Source organism: Sturnira hondurensis, unplaced genomic scaffold (genome assembly GCF_014824575.4).
Source record: "Sturnira hondurensis isolate 20B ecotype Veracruz unplaced genomic scaffold, ASM1482457v3 Scaffold0010428, whole genome shotgun sequence".
NCBI classification, from domain to species: domain Eukaryota; kingdom Metazoa; phylum Chordata; class Mammalia; order Chiroptera; family Phyllostomidae; genus Sturnira; species Sturnira hondurensis.
In genome coordinates, this window is record NW_028083059.1 from 5,080,911 (window position 1) to 5,108,890 (window position 27,980).

General features: G+C 39.9%; 1 protein-coding gene across 3 annotated transcripts; it reads right to left on the minus strand.

Annotated features, from left to right (window-relative positions):
• Window positions 1-19,960: 19,960 nt before the first annotated feature.
• Window positions 19,961-26,874, minus strand: CLDND1 (claudin domain containing 1). 3 transcript variants are annotated; one of them, XM_037058910.1, is made up of 5 exons: window positions 26,769-26,874; window positions 25,112-25,418; window positions 22,847-22,957; window positions 21,387-21,524; window positions 19,961-21,214 (listed from the first exon to the last, which is right to left on the minus strand). In XM_037058910.1, exons 2-5 carry the CDS (start codon window positions 25,398-25,400, stop codon window positions 20,994-20,996), a joined length of 759 nt encoding a protein of 252 aa, XP_036914805.1. In that variant the 5' UTR covers window positions 25,401-25,418; window positions 26,769-26,874; the 3' UTR covers window positions 19,961-20,993. The 3 variants fall into 3 exon arrangements, with proteins under 3 accessions (XP_036914805.1, XP_036914807.1, XP_036914808.1); XM_037058912.1 differs by lacking the exon at window positions 26,769-26,874 and adding an exon at window positions 25,613-25,695; XM_037058913.1 differs by lacking the exon at window positions 25,112-25,418 and having other exon boundaries at window positions 26,769-26,841.
• Window positions 26,875-27,980: the final 1,106 nt, after the last annotated feature.

Below are 27,980 nucleotides of genomic sequence, written 5' to 3' on the forward strand. Positions count from 1 at the left end.
CTGTGTCCTCAGGGTACATCTTGGAAATATGCATAATCTTGACATTAATGAGCTTGCTATCAAACTGAGGAGAATAAGACTTATACCCATGAAATGCCAGGGCAAGGCAAAAGCTGAGATTCAAGAGGTGTTATATGGGTAACAAGAGCTTGGGAGGTTGGGAAGAAGACAGATGGGTTTGTCCTAGTAAAGTTGGATAGGCCTTGGTCAGAGTATTAAAGAAGGGGTAGAATTTGGGTAAATAGAGGGACATGAGGAAGGTAATCCAGGTAGGGTAAAAGGTACCAAATGAAGACAGAAAGTGACTTATTCAGAGAACCATGAAGAGAAGCGCTTAACTTAGGGGTAGTACATGGTGAGTGCAGAATATAATGAGATAAAATGAACTCAAATAATATATAGTTAGAAAAATCAAAATAATTAACCAAACAAATTGAAATGAGATTGATGGACAATATGGATTCATATAACACTAAGATTATGGAGGAGTCCTAAATAAGGAAGTATTTTGAGCAAAGTCCTTTGAGAAGCAAGAAAAATGTAAATGTATCTCGGGGATCCTATTAAAGGCATTATATATAATTTCAAAGAAAGATTCTAGAAATTGTATGACTTTTAAAAGAGGTGAGACCTGTGAAGCAAAGGGTTGCTGGTTCGATTCTCAGTCAGGGCACATGCCTGGGTTGCAGGCCAGGCTCCCAGTAGGGAACACATGAGAGGCAACCACACATTGGTGTTTCTCTCTCACTCTTTCTCCTTTCCTTCCCCTCTCTCTAAAAATAAATAAATAAATAAGAACACATAGATTAAAAAAAAAGAGGTGGGAAAGGTGCTGCTTTATGACCTCTGTTCACATCACACTTCTCCTGTGAGGCAAAAAAAAAAAAAAAAAAATCCTAGCTCACTTCCCACCTTCTCTACAAAGCCTTTGCTGACCTATTTAGTGGGATTTTTTCCTTCCCACTTAGGACTTTATATCCAGACTGCTGAGGAGAAACTAACTCAAATGGGTTAAAGTCAGAACATTGCCCTTAATATTTACTTAGAAATTGGCATCTTGCCTTAAAATTTTCCTTATGATTCTTATTTTTCAATTTTGAAGTTCCTTACATTTTTTTNCCACACATTGGTGTTTCTCTCTCACTCTTTCTCCTTTCCTTCCCCTCTCTCTAAAAATAAATAAATAAATAAGAACACATAGATTTAAAAAAAAGAGGTGGGAAAGGTGCTGCTTTATGACCTCTGTTCACATCACACCTCTCCTGTGAGGCTAAAAAAAAAAAAAAAAATCCTAGCTTGCTTCCCACCTTCTCTACAAAGCCTTTGCAGACCAATTTAGTGGAATTTTTTTCTTCCCACTTAGTTAGGACTTTATATCCAGACTGCCGAGAAGGAGAAACTAACTCAAATGGGTTAAAGTCAGAACATTGCCCTTAATATTTACTTAGAAATTGGCATCTTGCCTTAAAATTTTCCTTATGATTCTTATTTTTCAATTTTGAAGTTCCTTACATTTTTTTCCTTTAATCTAAAGTCTATTGTATAAGCACTAGTCTAATTCTTGCAATTCATTTGTATCACTTCTGAATTCAAGAGAAGTCAAAAGTTACCAAAAATACAAGGTCTGTCCACAAAAAGTCCAACCACTGTTCATACAATGAGAATGGTTTGCATGAGATCACTCTAACCTGGAAGCCAAAAAGAGTAGATTGGAATGCACATGAGTGAACCACAACAACCTCACTGTACTAGTCAGTGAGGGGCAGTAGATGTTACTGAGTGAGTCTATGTACTGTGTGGCTGCCACATTCGAAAGATTGAACAAGGAAAGCAATGAAACTGCATCAGATTTTGCATTAAGCTTGAACATTCCCCCACTTAATTATTGAGTCAATAACAAGAGTCTTGGGTCTTAAACAAGATTGACAAACCTTTAACCACACTCATCAAGAAAAAAAGAGAAAGTGCCCTGGCTGGCGTAGCTCAATGGATTGAGCGTGGACCTGTGAACCAAAGGATTGTGGTTCGATTCCCAGTCAGGGCACATGCCTGGGTTGCAGGCCAGTTCCCAGTAGGGGCTGCACAAGAGGCAACCACACATTGATATTTCTCTCCCTCTCTCCTTCCCTTCCCCTCTAAAGATAAATAAATAAAATATTTTTTAAAAAAACCCAAGTCTTAAAAAAAAGGGAGAGAGAAAGGACCCAAACAAAATCAGAAATGAAAGAGGAGAAATAACAACTGAGACCAAGGAGATACAAAGGATTATAAGAAAATATTATGAATGATTATATACCAATAAACCAGACAGCCTGGGCAAAATGGATAAATTCCTAGAAACATGCTGTCTTCCAAAACCAAATCAGGAAGAATCTGGGGACCTGAATAGACAGATTACACCTAATGAAACTGAAGCAGTATTCAAAAAACTCCCAAGAAGCAAAAAGCCTTATATAATAAAGGCCACATATGATAAACCTACTACCAGCATTGTACTCAACAGGCAAAAAATACAAGCATTCCCCTTAAGATTGGGAACAGAACAGGGATGTCTGCTTTCATCTCTCTTAATTGACATAGTACTAGAATTAGCAATAGCCACAGCATTCAGACAATAGGAAGAAATAAAGGCATCCGAATTGGAAAGGAAAAAGTAAAACTGTCTTTATTTGCAGATGACATGCTACAGTACATGAAGAATCCAAGAGATTCCACCAATAAACTATCAGAACTGATAAATAAATTTGCAAAGTATCAGGATACAACATTAATATTCAGAAATCAGTTGCGAGTTTATATGTCAATAGTAATATAACAGAAAGGGGAATTAAGAAAACGATCTCATTCACAATTGCTTCAAAAAGAATAAAATACCTAGGACTAAACCTAACCAAGGATGTAAAAGACCTGTACTCAGAAAATTATAAGACACTGAGGAAGAAAAAAATAAGTGGAAGCACATACCATGTTCATGGACAGGAAGAATTAACATCATTAAAATACCCAAAGCAATCTATAGACTCAGCTCAATTCATATCAAGATTCCAATGACATATGTCATAGAACTAGAATAAAAACTTACATGGAACCACAAAAGGCCCCACAGAGCAACAGCGACTCTGAGAAAGAACAACAAAGTTGGAGGAATCATGTTACCTAATATCCTAATATCAAGCTATACTATGAGGCCATAGCAATCAACACAGCATGGTTCTGGCATAAAAACAGATACACAGATCAATGGAACAGAACAGAGAACCCAGAAATAAACCTTCACCTGTATAGTCAATTTATATTTGACAGAGGAAGCAAGCACATACAATGAGCTAAAGATAGTTTATTCAATAAATGGTGCTGGGAAAATTGGACAGACATGTGCAGAGAAATGAAACTAGACAACCTTCTCACACTACACACAAGGATAAATTCAAAATGGATCAAGGACTTAAATGTTAGACCCAAAACCATAAAAATCCTAGAATAAAACATAGGCAGCAAAATTTCGGACATTGCTCATAGAAGTTTTTTTACTGCATATACCACCCCAAGCAAGGGAAACAAAAAAAAGTGAACAAACGGAACTTCACTGAACTAAAATTTTTTTACACAGCAAAGGAAGTCATCAACAAAATAAAGAGACAATCCACAGAATGGGAGAATATATTCACCAATACATCTGACAAGGGGTTACTATCCAAAATTTAAAGTACTTACAAAACTCAACATCAAAATAAACCAAACAACCTAATTAAAAAATGGGCACAGGATCTGATAGACACTTCTCCAAAGAGGACATACAGATGGCCAATAGACATATGAAAAGATGCTCAACATCGCTAATTATCAGAGAAATGCAAGTTAAAAACCACAATGATATACCACCTCACACCTGCCAGAATGGCCATCATCAGTAAATCAACAAACAGCAAGTGCTGGTGGGGATGTGGAGAAGTGGGAACCCATTTGTACTGTTGGTGGGAATGCAGACTGGTGCAGCCACTATGGAAAGCAGTATGGAGACACCTCAAAAAACTGAAAATGGACCTACCTTTTGACCAAGGAATCCCACATCTGGAATACATCTGAAAGAACCCAAAACACTAATTCAAAAAAACATAAGCACCCCTATGTTCATCGTAACATTATTTACAGTCTCCAAGATATGGAAGCAGCCCAAGTGTCCATCAATAGATGCGTGGATAAAACAACTATGGGACAATTTACACAATGGAATTCTACTCACATGTAAAAAAGAAGAAAATGTTACCCTTTGCAATGGTGTGGATGCACCTAGAGAACATTATGCTACGTGAAATACCCAGTCAGAGAAATACAAATACCATGCGATTTCACTCATACGTGGAATCTAATGAACAAACTGGACTAACAAGCAAAACAGAGACAGATTCATAGATGGAGAACAGATACAGCTAGTGGGGGGGGGTCGAGTTTAGCAGGTAGAGAGATTGAGCAGAAAGGAAAAAAGGACTCATGGACATGGACAACAGTGTGGTGATTGCTGTGGGGAAGGCATATAGGGAGACTAAATGGTAATGGAAAAAATATATATAGTAAAGATGATTAAAAAAAAGAAAGACACAAAAGCCAAAACCTAATGTGGGAAAGAGCGTATTATCAAATTAGCATGATAGTTTTGAGGAAATGAGTTATTATATATTGCTATTACTTACAGATATTTTTCTTTTAATACTCCTTTTAGAAGATAAGAACAAAAGAACATGTATGAAATAAAAGAAAATTGAGATTAAAATCCAAAAGTTTTATTATGCAAAAAAACTTCAGGGAAAATATTTTAAACATGATAGCATGCAGAGATATGCACATATGTTGAACTGGTTCATCATAGAACTAGAGAGGAACATGAGAAAACAACTTCCTTTCGGTCTGACACTCTGATAGGCAGGTTAGGCTATCTACGTGCATGTGCCTAAGCTTATTGGCATGTCATCCACACAGATGGGTGGAGGAGAGACATTCAGCACATTTGCATTAAAACTAGAATGTGGAAGAGTTACTTGAGGTTACTGCCACAACTGGGGACAACAGGACAAAGTTGACTTATTTATTCCTGGGAGACAAGTACACAGAGACTAGCCCTATGAGTAGAAAAAGTAATACAGTTTGAAGGGCACCAAACTATTCTTCCGGTCAAAATATTTCTTGATCTCTATAGTAACAACAGATTCCACCCTTAGAATGTTGAGACAAACATGTTGAATAGATATTATTTTTCTTGCCAAATGAGCAAGTAAGAGCATGACTGATGACTCCTGAGTATTATTCACGGACTCGAAAATGCAATGTGTTATGCTTCCATATTAAAGAAAATGATTTATGATGTGTTTTGCATGGCAACCCATGTTCCACGTGATGACCATGAGGGCACAGGTCCAATGTACATCCCCAGGGCCTATTGCAATGCCTGGCGCCAGCTGACTTGCTCAAAAACTATACTGAGAAAGAAAGGCAGGAAGGGAGAAGAACAAGGAGAAAAAATTAAGATTAAGGTCTTGAAAGTCCGAAGGTTAAAATGGAAACAACTTACTTGGAAGGTGTGACTCCTTAGCTCAGCAGCACAAATCAGTTCAACGGCTATTTTGCCAGCTATTCAGCAGGAAGAAGCCTAAAGGAATGAAGCACACATTTAGGGAGCTATCACTCTCACACACACCAAAGGCCAGATAAGATCCCAAACATGAGTCCCCTAGAAAGCCAGGGGCCTGGGCTGTGCAAGAAGAAGCGGAACTAAAAGCAGGAGGGAAGAGGACCCTGAAAGAAGTCGCCTTCTCCGTTTTATGTTGTCTCCACTAGGAGTGTGACTTCAAAGAACGCATCACTTGAGCCATCTCTTAGTCTTACATTGCCACAAGAAACAAATGTTAAGATTGAAATTTCTCATGACAAGAATTCTTGCAGAGGCAAGCTATAAGCACCAGAGATGAAATCTTTGGCACCATTCCCCCATCAGTCTGAGGGTTGTCCTCTTTTGTAATGCTCTCCAACGCATCCTCCTCCTGCCCTCCCGTAAAGCAAGTTGTTTTCCTTCCTGTCAACCCCAGAAAAGTATATACTGATTTTAGTTCCTCTCAGTGTGGGAAATGATATGGTGTGACACACAGTAAAAAGAACTGCATGGGCATAATCCTTGCTTCTTAGAAATTCATCTAATGTAGGCTATTAAGAAGGAAAGAAAATTCTATAGGATATTTATAGTGCATTCAATAAACTAAACAGAACTTCATTCTCCACAATGCTTCCCACTCTCTTCTATGTTGTCTATTTAACTAACTTCATAGCTAAATATGCAGCAGCGCTTGCTTACAGGGAAACTTTATCTTTTGAAATAAAAATACTTCTCTTCTCCTGAGGAAATACATACCAAGAAAATAACTTTTATTTGTTTGAAGACTGACAGGAGGAACGACAAAGCTCAAAATGTACTAGCTATGTATATATGCATGTACTTACATCTGAAAAGTGAGTATTCTGGGTAACCAGATTTAAAAGATTAGCTCATAAAAAAACAAAACTCAGTTATATAATCTAAATGTATTTATTTATCATGCACCATTCAGTTAGTACTTACTGAGCATTCTATTATACATGAGGCACTGACTAAGCATTTCTGTGCTATGAGTGAAGCCAGACAAGAGGAAAATATTAAACAAAACCATTATATTTAATAATGTTTCATTGGATTTAAATGTAATTCAAGTAATTATCTCAGTTTAATGTTATCAGAAGTTCTACATTCTGAATAGAGATGTTAGACCCCTGAGCAGGATTTGCAGAAAGTAATCTAAAAATGGATCTGTGGCTTTAGCTCATTATTGTCCTCAAGGGGAGCCTTGGGGATCAGTCAAGGTTTGGAGAATTAGAAGACAGACATTCTCTAGACAGAGAAGGTACTGAAGCCCATACTGAAGGCTATGGGCTTTTCCCTAGGCCCACCCATTGAGGTGAGGAGGGGGCTTGCCTCCCCCTTACTCTACTAAGACAGTTAAGAGAGGTTTTACTCAGAGAGCTTGTCACGCATACCCTGGACTCTGAAGACCCTGGAAGAGAAATCCGACTCACTTCTGAAAAGCCTAAAGATGAAAGGGCTTGGCTAGGTGGTCCTGAAGCAGAGAAGCAGCGATACCCCAGGGTGAGCTGGGAGAAACCTACATTCTTACTGTCTAGATATCCATTAGTTCTTCTTGTTTCCTGGAGGCTAAATATCTTACCCAGAGAAGGAGCTGACAAGCATCCTGTAAAAAAGAACTCCTGAACAACCTGAAAGTAACAGGACCCTGACACAGAGGCATTAGCCTGGCAGGAACCCAGGGACTCAGAGGAAGTTGTAAGCTGACAGCTGAAGGACAGACATTAATTTCACTTGTTAAAAGAACTGCAGTCTACAGGTATTCAGAGAGAAGGTCTCTGAGAAGCTCCCAAAAGTGACCCTGTGACAGGGAATTAAAAACTCCATACTACTCTGACATACCACAAAATGGAACTAGAACATATTGTACTAATGAACTGCTAAAAAGAACCCGCATACCAGTAGTTTCTTTGTAAGCACACTGGAGGTGCCAGCAGGTCCAGTTCCTGCTTGTACGAGACTTTGGGTGACGCAGATCGCCCCACTGCAGGGACTTGGCTGCCACTGACCAGCCCCACGGTGCTGACATAAAGATCCATATCGGGACCAGCAAGGACACTGCCTGCATGTCCACAGCCTCTCGCCCTGGTGTCTTTGTTCTCCTCGTCCCTCTCCCTCCTACAACCCGCTGCCTGCGCTGAGATGTGGAGATGGGCTTTAAGACGAGAGTCCCCACCTTCCAGGTTGCCAGCACCTGAATAAAACCACTTGTCTTTACATCAGCACCTGCCTCTCCGGTATTGGCTTTCAAAATGGCGGGCAGCTGGACCCACGTTCAGGGAGAGCCCTTAAAATAGTCTGCAGTTGTGCCTGGGCCCACTAGAGCCTCAAGGTGAGATAACAACTGTACCAACCACATAAATAAAACTCCTTTCCCCTAATCTACTCAGTGTGTGACCATGGAGGGGTCAGAAGCATAACTGTCCATGTAGAAAAAAAGTGACTAAGGACAGAGAGAAGAAGCTGACCGATCCTTTCCCTTTTGTAGGCCTCCCGGCCAGAGGCAAGCCCAAGCCAGGAGAGGAGGGCGCTGGAACTTTGTTGTTCTGGCTGTAATTTCACTAACTGGCCTGTGATTATCAGACCAGACTGAACTTTTTCATATTCCTCTAGAAGGTGACTTCATTAATTATTAAGTGACCCCAAAATCTACCTTAGATACTATTAAGGATCAGGAAGACAGGGCCCATGGAGTTTAAAAGGAATGATGACAAATAGAGACACTCTCTGCTTTGGACTTTATGGCCCACCATAGTGAAGAACTTCAGGGTTCTTAGAAATAAATGAGAGGGAGAAGAACTAACACAAGAAAGACGATCAGGGAACATTTTGCTGAAGAAGTACATATCAAGCTTTGACTAGACGAATAAATAGAAATTAGGCAGGTAAAAAAGTGGGGAGTGAAGTAGAGTGGGTGGCATGGTCAGAAAAAGAGAAAACTTTTGAAATCCTGTGGGAGAAAAGAGCATTTTTCTAGATACTGTGCATCATAAATGACTCCAAAATGTAGTGGTGTAAGACAACGATTTATTATCTTTTACAGTTCTGTAGGCTGATTGGGCACAACTGAGTGGTTCGTGATTAGAGTCTCATTGGGTTACAGCAGATAGTTGCTGGGTCAGAGTCATCTGAAGGCTCAGCAGGGCTGGACATCCAACGTGGCTGATGCACGTGGCTGGAGGAGGAGCTTGGCTGCACCTGGGAGTTTAGCTTGGGATTTTAACTGTAACTCCTATAAAGGGTCTCTCCATGTGGCCTGAGTTTCACAGCATGGCAGCTGGGTTATGAGACAGAGCATCTCACAGGTAAGTATCCTAAAGGCAAGCGTCCCAAGAGACTCAATCTGAAGCTGCATATAGCCTTTTGTGACCTCAGAGTATCACTTCAACCAAACTCCAATGGTCAGAGCAATCACAAGCTTGCCTAGATTCAAGGGGAGAGGACAGAGAGCCCCCCTTTCAATGGAAGAATGATCAAAGAATTATAAAGCCACATTTTTAAACTGCTGCAGGCATGGTCCATTGAAAAAGCTCATAGGCCAGTGCATCTAAAATATAGAAATTGCATCAAAGTATAAGGCTTTGAGCTTGTAAACTATCCTAAGAGAAATGGAACAATATTAAAAGGTTGTTGATAAATAAGTAATTTTCAGGAATAATGTAGATCATAAAAATTATTCATTGACCAAGAATCTAATTTTCTTTAAAAGAAATGTGTCTTCTGAATGTGTCTTCTAACCAAGTCAACAAAAAAATTTAAATATTTCCTAGTATAAGCACTTACTACGAAATGTGCAAAGATCACAAAAACCTAAGAGACTGAGTTTAAGTGTACGCATGGCATCACAACTGACATAGAACTGAACCCAATTCCTCTTCAGCACAGGTGGGAGGCAACTATATCTGCACATCTCAGTTACCTGGAAGAACCCAGCAGAGAGCTTTCCCTCCACACTGTTAAACTTGAGTTCCTGTCAATCAATTCTAATTCTTTCCTAGAGAGTGCAGTTGCAAGTATACATTTTACAATGAGGCTCTCTAATAATTTCAAAGATTAACATTCAGAAACCTCTTATTTCCTGAGACTACTCTTTGCAAGGCAATGTGGGAGGTATTAGGAGGTATAAAGAATAGATAGGCATTAAGTTCTAGTAGTAAAGATGATATATACATATTAACCAGTGTTCTGTAAGGTAGAAAGTGTGTACTTTACAATGGGGCTCTCTAATAATCTAAGGATTAACATTCAGAAACCTCTCTCTGATTTCCTGAGACTACTCTTGGCAAGGCAATATGGGAGATGTTAGGAGATGCATAGACTAGATAGGCAATAAATCCTAGTAGGGAAGAAGATATTCATACTAATTGGTGTTATACAAGGTAGAAAGTGATAAAAACCACAAAAGTTTACTCAGCATGCTAAAAGGAATTCTGAAGAATCAGACATTTGAAATCAGGTTTAAATTATTCTATTTGGCAAAGAAATAGTTGTGACTCTTTAAACTAATTTTAGTGAGGTGGTATGGGCAGAATTCAAATATGTGAAAAACTGTATCCCAGTAACAAAGAAGACAATAAAAAGCATGGGTTAAAGAAAATGCAAACAGGGTACAACTAACAGTGAGTCCAACTAAAAAGCAGGAGAACAGAAAATGTTGCAAAGATAGAACCAACTAATTCTAGAGCTTGGGTATGAGACTCAATTTAGACTATTCTAGATGGCTTTTATAAGCAACGGGTAGTCTTTGAAAGGTTTTGAATAAAAGGCTGTTGTGAGCCCTGGCTGGTGTAGCTCAGTGGATTGAGTGAGGGTCTGTGAACCACATGATCACAGTTCAATTCCCAGTCAGGGCACCTGCCTGGGTTGCAGGCCAGTTCCCAGTAGAGGACACATGAGAGGTAACCACACATTGATGTTTCCCTCCTTCTCTCCTTCCCATCCCCTCTAAAGATAGATAAATAAATAAATTTTTTTAAAAGGCTGTTATGACCAAATTTATGTATAAAAAGGGTTACAGGAGAAAGAGCTGGTGACAAAGGAATCCAGCAAAAAGGCTACTGTCATCATCTAGTAGTCTGAACCAGGAAAAAACAAGGGTTTTCGAGAGAGAGGCATTATGAAAGTAGAATAAAGAAGTCTTGATAAGTTATTGAATATATAAGGCAAGGGACTAGGAGGAGTTAAAAATAATGTCACCACTGAAAGTCTAGCTGATGGGAGAAACATAAAGAAAATGGGAATTGGAGAAACTATGAGAAGAACGATAAGTTTGCATTTGACCATATTAAGTTTGGGGTACCATGAGAATATTCAAATGGAGCTGTCTTGAGGCAGTTAGAAATTTAGACATATGTTTAGGAGAGAAGGTAGGGCTGGGGATTTGAAATTATCTGCATGTTAGTAATAGCATTTATTGAAATCTTTTTTTAGATTTATTTAATTATTGTTCAAGTACAGTTTTCTTTTTTTTTATTTAAAGATTTTATTTATTTATCTTTATAGGGGAAGGGAAGGAGAGAAGGAGAGAAACACCAACATATGGTTGCCTTTCATGAGTCCCCTGCTGGGAACTGGCCTGCAACCCAGGCACGTGCCCTGACTGGGAATTGAACCGTGATTGTGTGGTTCACAGGCCCTCGCTCAGTCCACTGAACTGCACCAACCAGGGCTAAGTACACTTTTCTGTCTTATACTCCCAACCCAGCCCACCCCACCCCAGTGCTCCCCACCTGCCTCCCATTCCCCCTCCCCCCACTGTATTTTTTGTCCATGTGTCCTTCATACTTGTTCCTGTGAATCCTTCCCCTTTTCCCCTGAAATTCTCTCTCCTCTCCCCTCTGGTCCCTGTCAGCCTGTTCTGTATTTCAGTGTCTTTGGTCATATTTTGCTTGCTTGTTTGTTTTGTTGTTTAGGTTCCTGTTAAAGGTGAGATCATATGGTATTTGTCTTTCACCGCCTGGCTTATTTCACTCAGCATAATGCTTTCCAGTTCCATCCATGTTGTTGCAAAGGGTAGAAGCTCCTTTCTTTCTGCTGCATAGAATTCCATTGTGTAAAAGTGTATTGAAATCTTAAGATGTGCTGAACACTGTGCTAAGTGCTTTGTGTGTGTTATCTTATTTAAGCCTCACAACAAACATGAACAGTGACTTATCCCACCGGAAGTGATATAACTTGTCGAAACTTTCTCAACCAGTGAAAGGAAGAGCTGGGGTTATAAGCAGATATGTCTAAATCTACAGCAGATCTCTTGATGCAAAAATCAAGAATTAACTCCAGAGCAACTCTGCTTTTTCACCTTGACTGGTGACTAGTACACAGGTTGGAGTCCATACCTCCACTCTGTGGTGGAGGAGAGGGAGTAGACCCAGCACCTGCCACTCAATGACTCAAAGCCTTTTCCTCCCTTTCATCCCTCCAATCATCTTACTGCAAATGAGGAGGGTTGGGAAGCACTGTCTGGAGCGATAGTTGGGTAGTTAGAATAATAAAATATGGTTTCCCTAATTCCATAACCAACAAAGAAAGAAAATTACAGGCCAATATCCCTGATGAGCATATATGCTAGAATCCTCAACAGGAATATTTTAAACCAAATACAGAAATACACCAAAAAGATCATACACCATGATCAAATGGGATTCACTCTGAATTTGCAAGGCTGTATAATATTCATAAATCAATAAATGTGATTCATTACATAAACAAAATGGATAAAAATCACATATTCATATCAATGGATGCAGAAAAGGCACTTGATAAAATCCTGCACCCGTTTATGAAAAAAAAAACCCTCTCAGTAAGGTGGGAGTAGAGAGATCATACTTCAACATAATAAAGGCCATATATGGAAAACCTACAGCCAACACCATACTCAATGGGCAAAAAATAAAAATGTTTCCCTTAAGATCAGAAACAAGACAGAGATGTCCACTTCCACCTCTCTTATTCAACATACTACTGGAAGTCCTAGCTACAGTGATCAGACAAGAGGAAGAAATAAAAGGCATCCAAACTGGAAAGGAGAAAGTAAAACTGTTGTTATTTGCAGACAGCATGATATTGTGCATAGAAAATCCTATAGGGTGGAACCTAATCAACAAAGCAAGCAAAATATAACCAGAAACATTGAAATTAAGAACAAACGGGCAGTAACCAGAGGGGAGGTCGGGGCGGGGGGCGGATAATGGCGAGTTAAAGGGGGGGGGATAATGGACAAAACCAAACAGGGGTAGGATCAAGGGTGGAATGGGATGGTTGGGGTCAGGGGAGTAGAGACAACTGTACTTGAACCAAAAAAATTTTAAGTTTTAAAAAATAAAATAAAATAAAATAATTGGAGGTAAAAACAAAAAAGAAAACCCTATAGGCTCCATCAAAAAACTACTAGACCTAATAAATGAATTTGGCAAAGTAACAGGATACAAAATCAATACTCAGAAATCAATGGCATTTATATACACCAATAATGAACTATCAGAAAGAGAAATTTTAAAAAACAATCCCACTTACTATTGCACAACAACAACAAAAATAAGGTACCTAGGAATAAATTTAACCAAGGAGGTAAAAGATCTGTGCTTGGAAAACTACAGGACACTCAAGAAAGAAATTGAGGAAGATACAAATAAGTGGAAGCATATATTGTGTTCATGTATTGGAAGATTAACATCATTAAAATACCCAAAGCAATCTATAGATTCAGCTCAATTCCTATTAACATACCAATGTCACATTTCACAAATCTAGAACAAATATCCCCAGAATTCTATGGCACCAAAAAAGACCTCAAATAAATAGCCTCAGCAGCCTTGTGAAAGCACAACAAAGTAGGAGGGATCACAATACCTGATATCAAACTGTATTACAAGGCCACAGTAATCAAAACAGTCTGCTACTGGCATAAGAACAGGCATATAGATCAATGGAACAGAACAGAGAGTCCATAAATAAATCCACACCTTTATGGTCAAATAATATTTGACAAAGGAGGCAAGAGCATACTAGGAGTAAAGACAGTCTCTTCAGTAAATGGTGTTGGGAGAACTGGATTGATACATGCAAAAAAATGAAACTAGACCAGCTTACACCATACCATACACCAGAATAAACTCAAAATGGGTAAAAGAGTTAAATATAAGTCATGAAACCATAAAAATTCTATGATAAAACATAGTTAGTAAAATGTCAGATATCTCATAAAGCAGTATTTTTGCCCATACATCTCCTAGGGTTCGGGCAATGGAAACAATGAAAAAAATAAACAAATAGGACAGCATCAAATTAAAAAGCTCATACAGCTAAAGAAACCACCAGCAAGATGAAAAGGAACCCACTGTGTGGGAGACTGTATTCACCAATAATACGTACATCTTATAAGGGTACAATCTCCAAAACATACAAAGAACTAATACAATTTAACACTTACAACAAACAGTTCAAGTTTTTAAAAATGGGCTAAGGATCTGAATAGATAGACACTTCTTCAAAGAGGTCATAGAGATGGCCAACAGACATATGAAAAAATGCTCGAGAGATGCAAATTAAAACCACTGTGAGATACCACCTCACAGCTGTCAGAATGGCTACCATCAATTCATCAACAAATAAGTGATGGTGAGGATGTGGAGAAAAGTGAACCCTAGTTCACCTTTGGTGGGAATGCAGACTGTCTGAGTCACTGTGGAAAACAGAATGGACTACCCTCAAAAAATTAAAAATGAACACTCTTTTGACCCAGCAATTTCACTTCTGGGAATGTATTCTAAGATGCCTGAAACACCAACACAATAAAATATATGCACTCCTTTGTTTATAGGAGAATTAATTACAATACCCAAGATCTGGAACAGTGTAAGCGCCCATCAGTAAATGAGTGGATAAAAAAGCTGTGGTACATTTACACAATGGAATACTATGTAGCAATAAAAAAGGTGACGTGAAATAAGCCAGTCAAAGAAAGACAAACACCATATGATTGCACTTATATGTGGAATCTAATGAATAAAATAAACTAATGAACAAATTAGAAACAGAAGCATAGATACACAAAACAAACTGACAGATGTTGGGTTAGGAGGACTGGTTGAAAGAAGGTGAAGGGGATCAGCCAAAGAACATATATGTGCATGCTTGACCCATGGACACAGACAATGATATAGGGACTGCCTAGGGATGGGGAGGTGGGGGCTGAGGGGAGATGGGCTAAGGGAGAAAAAGCAAGAGCAACTGTAATCGCATAAACAATAAAAGACAAAAATGGGTTTGGCTGCCTCTAAATGAGTCTTAGAAGGCATTATAGCCCCAATGTTTGAACTCTCCTAGAATTCTTAAAGATAGTTTCTTACCTTTCATATCTTTGAATCCTCCTTTACGTCCAGTGCAACAGGAAAATGCCTCTGTGCAACTTACTGTAACTGCTCATGAACAATGCCCAGTGGTTGAACTTATGGTGTGCCTGAAATCCACTGCCCCAGACTCGCATGCACAGAGAACAAACTAATAGTTGTCAGGGGGGTGGAGAGTAGGTGGGTGAAAAAGATGAAGGGGAATTAGAGGTACAAACTTCCAGGTATAAAATAAACTAGTCACGGGGATATAGCACAGGGAATACAGTCACTAACATTTTAAGAGTTTTATATGGTGACAGATGGTTACTAGAAGTATCATAGCAACCACAGTGTAAGGTATATAAATGTTGAATCTCTATGTCATACACCTGAAACTAATATATTTTATGTCAACTATAATTTTAAAATAATTAACCATCCAAATCAAATTGCACTGTATGTGGTAGTAGTTGATTTCAGGAGACTGAGAACAAGCCTCAGGAATCCAAGTTCCTCCCATCCCCTCAGTGGACCTAAATCCAATTTAAACAAGATAAAGACAGACTTTTGATGCAGCTGATCTTGAATCATCAACTGATACTTAGTGAAATCATCAAAAGACTAAAAATCCCAACCTGTTTGAGAAAAAGGATAAAAACATGACCTTTAGCAATGTTGGCTAAAAAGCCTGTGTAATTGAGCTGTTTTGAGATGAACCTTAACAGGAAACCAGATTCCCCCTCAAAACTAGGACCAGCCCCAGCTTTAATCCCTGCCCACACGCAGCCACTCAGCAAGTCACCACAGCTCCAATTCCTGCGTTTACTAGAGCCTGACCCCACAGGCCAGGCAAAGGCCACCTCCTCCGTGTGCTGTGTTAGCCTCTAATTCCAAACATCTATTGAGCTCTTACATTTCAGGATCTATGTACCTTCCTATTTAACCCTCACAATAATGTATCAAGGCACATACTATTTTGTCCTCATTTTATAAGTCTGTTCTCAAGCATTTCTGGCTTGTGTAGAGGTTAATGCCCATCGCGTATGCGTCTGTCCTTACTGGTTCTACCCAGTAGTAGGAACACAATGAACTGATAAGCAGACAAGGATCAAAGTTTTCATTTTCTTTATGAAGGCCCCATCACATCAGCTACAGAATTCTTGAAAAGTACTGGATTAAAGAAAGTAATCTGGGATTGAAGCAAAAAAAAAAAAAAAACAAAAAAACAAAAAACAAGGCTTCCTACTTCCTCCTGCCAAATCTGAATCTCCGGACCAGCCAGGGGGGCGTATTGGACCTGCAGGCAGACTCTTCACACCCATCTCCAGAAGAGTGTGGTGGATTGGCGCCCCCCTCAAACATCCAGTCATCTGCAGAAGAGCATGCTTCCGAAGCACAGGAGGGAAATGGCTTCTAGAAAGCAGGCACTGTTGCCAGGTCTATTTACTTGACAGAGCGCACTGTCTCCTTCTAACAATCTGACTAGTAGAGAAAGAATCCCATTTCTTGCTTTTAAACATAATATTCTCAAGCATATTTTTCAAACAGAGCTATCCCACTGGCATCATTTGGAAAGGTTTATAAATGGCGGCCACACCCCAGACCAACTAAATCAGAATCTCTAGGGCAAACGTATTTTTTTTAACATTCTCCAGGCAATTCCAATGTGTAGCCCAGGCTGAGGACTACAGCTTCATAGGTTTGATAACCCCATGCCCTCTTAAGGCAACCAGTCTTAACCAGCACTTTTTTGAGTGGCTACTTTAAGCTAATAAATTGACACAACCCTCGTCACAGCAGGTATGATAGCATTGCTCAGGGGGGAAGAGCAGGCTGGGAGAGGCTGAGTGACAGACCTGGCACCGCAAACCCAGTATTTTGTCTCTAGAGCGAACACTTAACCACCACACCCTTTGTCACTGTTTGTGGACGCTATGACCCCGGTCACCTCCCCAGTCAGGTACATTTCTTCTTTTGTAGAGAGGAGCAAGTGAGTTTTGGAGGAACTGGAACCAGTTTATTCCGATACTCCCTCATTAAAGAGAATGTGGAATTTAAGGAAGAATAAGATTCTACGAGAGATTTTGGAAAATGTGTGGCAAGGAATAATAAATCCAGTCAGAGGTGATTAGAACTGTTAAGCAGCTAAAGTCAGATAGCACATCTATTTCCCAGAATCGCTCTTAGTTTTGAACAGCCATCTTTGATACCTTGAAGCTGAAAGTAAGAAAACTGGGAAGACAAGGCTAAGGACTGTGAAGAAAGGTGCCAAGAGAAACATGGGAATAGAAGAATCAAAGCCCCTCGTGAACACACCAGTGACAATACAAGCTGAGTAAAGAAAACCAAGAAAAGTCTAAGAAATTGGGAGGGACTGAATGGCTCTGCAGGAAAGCTAAGGTCATGTTCACATTCTGAGACACTGAGTCAGAAGATGAAAGACGAGCCCTGACCAGTACGGCTCAGTTGGTTGGACCTCATCCAGCAAAGTGAAAGGTTGCCAGTTGGATTCAGGTCAGGGCAGATACCTCTGTGGCAGGTTCAGTCCCCAGTTGGGGTGTGTGTGAGAGGCAACTTACGGAAGTCTGTCTCCCTCCCTCTCTCTCAAAAACTAAACAAAATTTTAAATAAAAAGGAAGAAATGTGATGCATTACCCGAAAACTCAGATATTTTAAAAGGTGGAAACAAAGAGAATTATCTTTCTCTTATTTCATATTTTTATCAACTGCAAATATAGATAGGTAGATAGAATCTTTATACAGGTTTGCTGAAAGCATGTCAATGTTAATGTCAAATAATGTATTAATTTTGCTAACAAAAATTTTAGCACTGAAGAGGATTTAAATAACTCACAGTAACTTCTGTATAGCAAATAATTATTCTAATCTATTCTATTTGCCATTTAGAATTTTCACATGATGAATTTGCAGGCCATTGGCATGTCATTTGATCCCAGGGAAAAAATGTATCTCATTACAACATTGTGTTGAACACCTGATGTGCAATAGACAAAAGATTTCCTATCTACGTATGTTCTTCCTTGTTTTAATTTTCTTTTCAAGGTATGAATCATTATTTCCCAGTGAGCACAGATCTGAAAGGAGGACAAATGACTCCACCCATCTGTGCCAGGCAAAGCTGCATCCAGCTTGTGAGATGATTTGCATCTTCAGAATTGCCCCCATTACCTGCTCCTCTGGCTGCAGGAAACTTTAGCAAGTGTTGCCACTGGCAAATCAGGTTAATTCAACAGACTGTTTTCATCTCATTGGATAAAAGCCAATATGAGGGTTAAATTTAAAAGTGCCCTCACACTATGTACTTTATAGTCAACTCAAGATGACTGAATCTATATAGTAAGTTTTAACTGCTAGTCTACAATTTAATATCATCTTTGGAATAGCAGAGCAATCAAACTCTGAATTGATTTACTGTATGGTCTTCTCATTCTCACTTGTGTGACTAAATCGGTTCACCTTTAAGTGACTTATAAGTCTGTCCTCCCCTGAGCACGGGCGCGCATGGGTGCGCACGCACACACACACACAACATGCAGGGCAGGTGGAACTTTAACACATTGCTATTAAATTCATGAGACTCTGGTGTATTGGGACACAGACAGTAGGCACGGTTAAGTGAATAAACAAATTGTTCCAGAATTATTGTGCCCTTTTTATGGTATGTTAACTTTTACTGTTTTTATGGCTATCTTTAAGAAATTTGGAAATGAGTATTTTTGCAGAAAAGGCTACAGCAGATACTCATATCATTTACTCATGAGGTTGGGAGCCGTAAAATTAAGATTTTTAAAACAGGCTTCTTACATTGCCATAAAGCTCATGTTCTGAAAAATCCAAAAATTCATTTTTTACTTTGGAAGTTACTTTCAAAGATTAGATGAAAAGGGATTAATAGGACTTTACTTGCCACGTATTTTATGTATTAGTTTAATTTTAAAAAGGTTAGGTATCAGTAATTCATATGATTCTACCTCTTTAGAATTATGAGACAGCTGAAAAACTGTAGTTATCACATCTAATAAAACATAGCCCTATTTATTCCAAAGAAAAATGTCTACACAGGAGAGGATGATCTCAGCTACACTGCAATGTGCTTAAAACACCAACTACAACACACACTTAGCACCAGGGCCTGAGGTGCCAGCTTCCCACAAGAAATGATGCTACTGGTGAGGCTGTACCACAAAAGTCCAGTTCTGACTGTGCCCCCACAGACTGCGGTCACAGTCACACGCAGCTCTGGAGTGAAGAGAGGCAGGGACCATTGTTTAAAATAATTCCCAATACAAAAATGCCCTGTTCAATAATTTTAAAATCCCATTCCCGAAAGTGTTTTGCATTTGTTCGCTTAGCTTTTCTGTCTACTTTCCACAGAAGGTGCTGAAGGGCAACAACACTTCAAGAGTTAGAGAGAGAGCTGAGTAGCCAGCCATTTCTCAGGCAATAATCAGCTGCAGAGCAATAGCAGCTTCGTTGGAAGTCAAAAGCTCACTTGATTATTTCTTTAATATAGAACACAAACATCCACAGCCATGAAGTGAATTTATGAGAAAATAGCCACAGTAAGTACGAGATCACAAAACTACTTTGAAAACATAATTTAAAACTGAAACATAAGTGATAAAGAGTCTCTTATTTTCTAATGGAGGCAAGGTTACCACATTTCCGGGAAGATAAAATAGAGATCCAAACACTAAACATAAAGATAGGCCTATAAAGCGACAGTGCATTTCCACAGAGAACCACAGAGATACTCATTCAGATTCTGGTACTTTTTTATGCTAAGGTATTGAAACTTAAATCAACTGAGTCTCTTCTCATTTTTTATTTTATTTTTTATAAAAGACAGATTTAGTGAATTGTAAGAAATTACTAAATTACATTTTAAAAAATCTGTCAAGTGCTACAGTAATGAAATAAATAAATAAATTTTTTAAAAGCTCAATGTTTATAGACATTTTATCAAAAAATGACTGAATTAGAAGACATTAAATAATGTTGATACACACCAGGAAGGGATTTAGGCAAGGAAAGGCACATCATTTCACCACGAGAAATAAAGACCACGGTTAGAAGTTAACGACCAGCGTGGCTGTAGTGGTCTTCCTAACTCCAGAGGGTCTTTGTGGTGGACCGTTCTTTATGGTACTCAGCTGAAACAAAGACAGCAGTGGGAGAATTTTACTCCGCGACCCCCGTGTAGTATTAAACAGAAAGCATTCTTTGAATAAGCCTGGTGCATTAAGGGGGAAGGAACAAAAATCCAAAATGGTTTGGTGGTACTGAAAATCCTACTGACTTACTAAGGGGAGTTTAAAAAAAATAATAAAATAAGGTTAATCTTGTTGTCTGGCTGAACTGGAATTCCTGCAGTTACAACGCTAGAATTTTGAGTAAATGCTGTTTTCACCTCCTCTCTGGTAGATAGATGTGGTGCAGATAAACAGCTGCCATATTTCATCTCAGTGACACTGGATGACAACATTTAGGGAAGGGATTCTAGGTAATTTCCTTATTTTATGGACCTGAAGTCTTTGAAAACAGCACTAATACTTCTGGCTGGCTGGCTTTCTGTAACAGCAAGGTGAACATAAGTTTTGAAAATGATGAGGTTTCCCAATAAAAGTAAAATTTCCAGGTGGGTGAATACAATTAATCACTTTACTGAAAAGTCTAACAGACATAACTTGCTCCGGGTCAACTCCCCACTACCGGTTTTCTGTAACAAACTTGTGCCCACCCACCTCCTTCTGTCTGGACTCGGACCCCAGATCAGTTTGTCTGAAATACGGAATCACTCCAAATAGTGCATATAAATTTTAGTGCTTTTAAAACTGTGTGAATAAATAAATTGGATTTTCAAGATAAAATATCAGCAAAAAAAATGTTAAATTAAAAACAGTTGGGAGGGGGTGACAAGGGAAAGTATTACTCTTAAAAAAATAAAAATGGCAATTGTAAAGCAGCTGGCCTCCCCCTCACGCCACACGATATGCCTTCATTAAGGTGTACTCTTTCCGGTTGGTGTGAGCTGCCCAGATGAAGAGGGCAGAAGCCATGAACTGTAAGGGAGCTGAGACGCAGGCCAGGCAGAAGGACCATCCAAATTCCCCGGACACATTCTCAGGCAGCTTCAGTTTCTGGTGGAGGAGTTCAATTCCAGCAACATAACAACTCACTGAGCCCAGTGTGCACAGACCTTGGAGGAAAATTTAGAAAACAAAACAAAATGCGGTTAGATAAGAGGACCGGTAAGTGTTCTTCGGGCAACGTGACAGGGAAAAAATATAAGAATGTGTAAGAATTACAACTCTTTGGTCTCTAGGGAGCCAGAAGAAGGATAAAACGTTTAGTCTAAAGACAAGACCCACCTGCAAGAAGATGGAGAATGCCCGTGGCAATGGTGGGGTACAAGCTTCGGCAGATACAAGCACAGAGTCCAATCAAAGCCCCAAAGCACATCAAACCTAGACTCACAAAGGGTAACAGGAACTGGCAACGCCAAAGATCTGATTTTTAAAAAGAGAATAAAACTGTTACCAGGATTCCAGACACTTTTTCCACAATGGCAATTTCTTTCATATTCTAATTAGATCTTTTCTCAAAAGTAAGAAAGGAACATTGAGGATTCTTTCTAAAGCACACTGCTCAAAAGAACGGAAAGCACACTGGGTCCTGTTGAAGCAAAAGGACCCTAAGAGTTAACAATTCCTCATCTCAGCAGGACAGGCTTACTACGTGCCAGGCTCTGCTCTGCAGGCGCTTTGTATATCAATCCTCCCAGCATCCCTATGAAGCAGTACAGACAGTATTTGAAATACAACGCTCTGGCTCTACACACACACAAATCTAAGTCCTTACAGGATCCATGGCAGGAATAACAAGTCAATGAGTGGTAATGATAAAAAACCTGTTGAAAGATACATAAAGTACCAAAGTACAGGTGCTGGTATATACTTGGCACTCAATTAATGGCAGTATTAATTATCATAAATTTCTTTAACCACATGAGAAGACAGTCAATGTCTTTACAAAGCATCGCATTCCATTTTTAAATTATTTTAATTATTAGCAATGTATTAATATCAACTCCAAACCAAATCTACCCTTAATGCTAGTTTTACTTCCAGAACTACATAAATGTCTTTTCTCTCACTTTCCTTCAAATTATTAGCATAAGTAAACTTCTTCCTATGTATTTGCGACACAAAATTGAATACCTGCCATTAAATCAATGTTTCATCTCATGACATGATCATTCTTCCCAGAAAGCTCCAATATATCTCTGTCGATTGGAAACTAGGTCCAAATCTGAAGACAGTACATCCTGGGTAGCCTGACCCTCAAGGAATACAGTGTTCCTAAAAATATTTTCATGTATTTTTGACACCTTTGTTACTACCACTTAGGCCTGGATTAACATCGGTGGCAGGCCTGACATGCAACTGAGTCATACAGAGCTTGCAGTCAACTGTTTTCACACATTCCTATTTGCACTCAGGTAACTGAAGTGTTTAACTCCAATATGGGAATTTATTATGTACCCCTGTTAAACTACTTCTTTACATGGGCTCACTAGTAACTCCTTTTGAAGGGCCTGAATTTTGTCATCCAATGTGTTACTCTGTCTCTTTTAATTTCTTATTTGTAATTTGGTAAGTGTGTATCTAACTTCTCAAATATGTTATCAACATATCAATACTGTTATTGATGTCAAGTTGACACAATGTACTAACTCAATCTTGTTCCAAAATCAGAGTTTAAAAAAAAAGAGCAAAATTATTTCCTATTCCCCGCCCCCTAATTGTCCTGCTGATAACAAAGTACTCACAGGTCCGAAGAAGATCGATCCCAGCATTTTGATCTCCAGGAACAACAAACTTCTCCATGAACTGCTCACTAAGTGTGAAACTCATGCATCTTGTAATCACATCAAATGACTCTGGAACAGGAATAACAAGGTTTGTTTGTTGTTTTAATTATAAGCATTTAACAAAAATCTCTTTGGGGCAATTAAATAAAAAGTGATACAGAAAAACATTCCCAGAGGAGATAGCAACCTCTTTGGTCCTGATATACAAAATCAATGCCCAATAGTGCTAGTGGTTCTCAGTGGCAGGCTTGAGACACGGCACAAGAAAGGGGGTGGGGGGATGAGCAGTAAAATGAATGAGAATAGATGTGTAAGACTAGGAAAGAGGAGGAGGGGATAAAAACTGATATAAATTGGAACTTTGATCTCTCCCCCTAACCTACTCCACCAGTCATCTTCCCCATCTCAGGCAATGGCAATTCCACCTTCCAGCTCCTCAGCCTGGAAACTTCAGTCATTCTTGCCCACATGCAGGAAATCCCACATCAGGAAATCCTAGAGTACGGGTGTCAAACTCACTTTCACCAGGGGCCACATCAGCCTCGTGGTTGCCTTCAAAGAGCTGAATGTAATTTTAGGACTGTATAAATGTAACAACTCCTTAACAGTTAAGTGAGAGCTCAGCGCTGCTGCTGGGTAGAAACAAGGTGCCAGGCCGGATAAAACAAGGTGGAGGGATTCAGCCCATGGGCCTTGTGTTTGCCACTTACGCCCTAGAGGCTCTACCTTCAAAATATATCTAGAACCCGGCCACTGTTCAGTACTACCACCATGGTCTGAGTCACATTCATTTCTCATTGCACTAATTCATAGTGCAAAGGCTTCCTGACTGGTCTCTTGACTTCCACCAATGCCTGACACCTGTATTCAACATACCAGCTAGGTGACTAGATCAGCTCACCTCTGCTTAACCCCACCCCCCACAATGGATCCATCACATTCAGAGTAAAAATTAAAGTCCTCATCATGCCTACAAAACACTGCATGAGTTGCCCTACTCCCACCCCAAGGGCACACATCTCTGACAGGGTCCCCACTCTCCCTCCATTCTAGCCCAGTGGTTTCCTTGCCGGACCTTGACTATTTAGGCATGCTCCCAACATAAGGCCTTTGCAGTAAGTGGTTCTTCCTTCCACCCTATGAGATTCTCTCTGCCTCCACCATTACCTATTGGGCCAACATCTTCACGTATATCGTCTTCACTCCAGTGGTAACTTCCTGTTGGAGCCTATTTTGCCTATACTACCGAATATCATAACTTATGCCCACCAACATCATATGTATTTCCTATTTTGGTATATTTTTTCATAACGTATGTCATCTTTTAATATACTATATAATTATGTACTATTTATACTGTTATGTTTATTGCCTGTTGCCCTTTATTGGAATGCAAGTAGCTATCCCAGAAGTAAGAATTTTTATTTTTACTTTCTCTAATGTGTTCCAAGCTACTAGGCCCTAGAACCTGACATACAATAAATATTTGTTAAATGAAGGATAAATGGTTGCTAAGACTCAAATATTAAGTACTCCTACGTTCTCATAGACCTAAACATCTTACAATAAATTTTAACCAACTTTCCCCTCTTCCACACTATTTTCTTTTTTCCATTTGAATCACAACTACCATTCTTTTGATGTATGGCAACTCAAGCCTGTGAGCTATGAGAAGTAGTCACAAATAATAACAAAATGTAAGGTTGTTCCTTACAAAGAGCTCTAAAGTTCCAGTTTTAATAACTGGAAATTAAAATTTTTAAATGTTGAGAATGCTTGCAAAATAAATCTGAGAGACAATTTCTACTAAAACACAGTTAACACATAAAAGGACTATCAATTCACATTTGTTGACTTGATTTTGGATACTAATCCTTTGTACCAGTTACCAAGTATTTAAAATCTTCCAATATACTTTTCCAATTATTTCCTAATGACATGTGACATTAATAAAAAGGCTTTTAACAGACAGGTAAATAAATACAAAGATTTTAAATGTCCTTCCCATGACGAGGAGGGCAGTTACTGATCCAGCCAATATTTATGAGTACAACGGTAAGCCACAGGAGATAAAGGGGGCGGAAGGTGCTATGGAAAGAAGAGACGTGTAAGATTTATTTCTCTGATGAGAGAAAGAACTCACAAACCTGCTTAAACATAATCAGGCCATCATCATAACATTGTCTATTATTGAATACGTAAAGGAGACAGAAAGAGAAATACCTGTCCTTTCTTGGTTATTCCACTCTATATTTTGGGGCACAGTGATACACCGTCTCCACAATCCCACTGTGCCATTATATCGAAAAAGTACATCATTATAAGTCTTTTCATCTGCCTCATCGCTAGCAAAGCTGACCCAGATGCTTTTGTTCAAATCGCTGGAATTTTCTCGAACCGGACTTCGATACTCATACCAGAAGTCTGTGCCGACTGAGGCTGCCACGTAGACGGTGGAGATGAGGCTAAGCACACAAGCTATTACAAATGCTGTAGCAAAACGGTTATCCATTCTGGCATTCAGACTGCTCTGTATAAAATTGAAGAAAAGTTAGACTCAATCAAGGGCAAAGATTACTTTGAAAGAAACCAGTCACCTGTTAGCCCCCATTCTTTGGCTATTTAAAGTAATGTCTAATCATTAGGTTTTTTTACTAGTATTCTTTTAATTAAGTTCAAAACAAAAGTCACGATCATGTACGTACTTATTGAAGGTTCACATACCCAGGATGCTACGGAGACAGAGGTCTTGTTCTCTAGTCTATCACCTGCGCACTAAAACAGACAACACTGAAAAGGACATACACATTACAGATACCAACAACAGACAAGCCCAGAATTAGCAATGTACCATGCATAAATTTTTAATTGCTGACAGAATTTTCATACAAGCTGCAGAGCATTAAGAGTTCTGGGCCTGAGTGTGAAAAGGGCGTAGGAAAAGGAAGCAGAGGAAACTCACTCCTCCCAGTTTAATCTTACGAGGGAAACCCAAAAACAAGGTTTAGAGTCTGGAAGACTGAGTTCAAGATATTTGTGAACTCAAAGAGCTGTTGCTGGTGCACAGAATAGCAAGGAGAACACAACAACACATAATGCTAGATACCAACCCGCCCCTAATCCAGTAACGCTAAGCCAAGCTCCTTTACACTGCCAAATTCTCCCCTCCTACCAACTCTCCCCATCCCTTATAATTTTGAACCTCCTCAACTGCAAACTAAATGCTGTCGCCTCAACCTTAAAGAAAACTTTGAATTAAAATACGAACACTCCCAAGGCGTGGACACGGGCTCAATGGCAGTAGTAAAGGCCGCAATAAAATGACTCAAGGCGTATCCAGCTGAGTCAAATACTGCAAATATGTACCAGGACCGCACCAAACACCTTACAAAGCAGCAAGAAAACAGGCTGGCAAACTAAGGTTAAAGAGTTTGGAAGACGGGGAGTGATTCAAGAGAGCTCAAGGCAATTACAGTAATTAACGACAACTCTCTAAGTTGGGTCTGGGTCTTTATTCTTTTTAACCTTCTTTCAGCCTGGTGCTCTCAAATGACCTTAACAGGTCCCGGCCTCGGGAGCGGCGGTTCTCCCATGTCGGACGTCTGGCGCTGTCACCTCGCGGGGCGCACCAGGGGGCAGAGGGAGGCGGAAGCTAGTGGAGGTTGGGGAGGGGAAGCCCGGCGCTGACTCCAGCCTGGGGCCCCAGGGACCCGACCAGGCCCCTCCCAGACCACTGGGCCGAGGGACAACCCCACCGTAACCTCGCCGCTCAGACCAGCCCACCACAGCCGCGCACGGGCAGGAGACCTTTTCCTAAACCACTGGAAACGTCCAACGGCTACGTGACCCCCACCCAGCCTCGCCGGTCCCTCTCACTCACCGCCCATCCTCCTACTCCGCCAGCTTCACTCTCAAGCTCAGACCACAGCGCCCTACTCTCCCTGCACCTCCTCTGACGCACTTCCCTGCAGATCCCGCCCCCTCCATAACTCCCGCGCCTCCGCCTCCACCCCAGGTCTGGCCACGGCCTGGGGCCGAGGGGGCTTGTGGGAGTTGTAGGAGCCACAGAGGGGAAGCTGAGGGAACAGGCGGAAGGCATTCCTGGAGCCACGCGCGGTGCCTTGTGGGGGATGTAGTTCGGCTCCAGAGGTAAAGCCAGCAAGCTTGAGAGGGACGGGTGATGGATTCTTACATTTTAGAGAGGAAGAGACTGTGGGCCACAGATTAGGGCGAATGAATTGTCTCGGGTCTCCGGTCACCGCCTGTCACTGATTGTGATCTATGAAACTCAAGTTTTACAGCTTGAAAGAGGAAGACCCTACCTCAATTCAAACAGAAGGAAACTGAGCTCAGGGTGAATAACTGACTTACCAAACTTTACTATTGGGGAGAGCTGACTTGTGACATTAGACAATTTACTTAACTTCTTTAAGTTTCAGTTTTATTTTATCCAAAATATGAATGTTGATAATAGCCCCTATTCCAAGGGGTCATTGTGAGGATTAAATGAGAAAAAAATACATATTAAATGTCCAGCACAGGGCCTGAGGTATAGTAAACAATTATTAAATTGTTAGTATTTGAAAGTATGTGTTGACTATCTAAAATATTTAAATAGGGCCAGCTATTGAAAGCTCCTGATTCCCCTGGATGGTGGAAATAAGGCATTTATAGAGGTAAGTGTCTCTGCTCACTTCAGGTTTTATGAACCTGTGGACTAACCTGCAAAATGACAAGAAAAGACTTACCTGGACCAGATCTCAGGCATCCTTGTTTAGCTCTGCTCAAGCATGCATAAGTCTTCATGATTTGGGATGCGTCTTTCTTGAGAGACCTGCAAAGAAGGGTGTTGCTTTCATCCGTCAAGTCTGCAGAATGCCTAGAAAACACACAAGACACATTTCACTCACCAAATAGTATGGACCTAGAAGTGTCTGCACGTTTGAGACTGTGACCATCCTATCTACTCAGCACAGAGGACTTGCACTGCCTCATCGCCCGCAGTATCACCAAGCACACAACTGTGTGTCTGATTTATCTGTGCATCTCGGATGTTTTCTATTTTCTTTTTGTACTTGCTTGTTGTATGGGT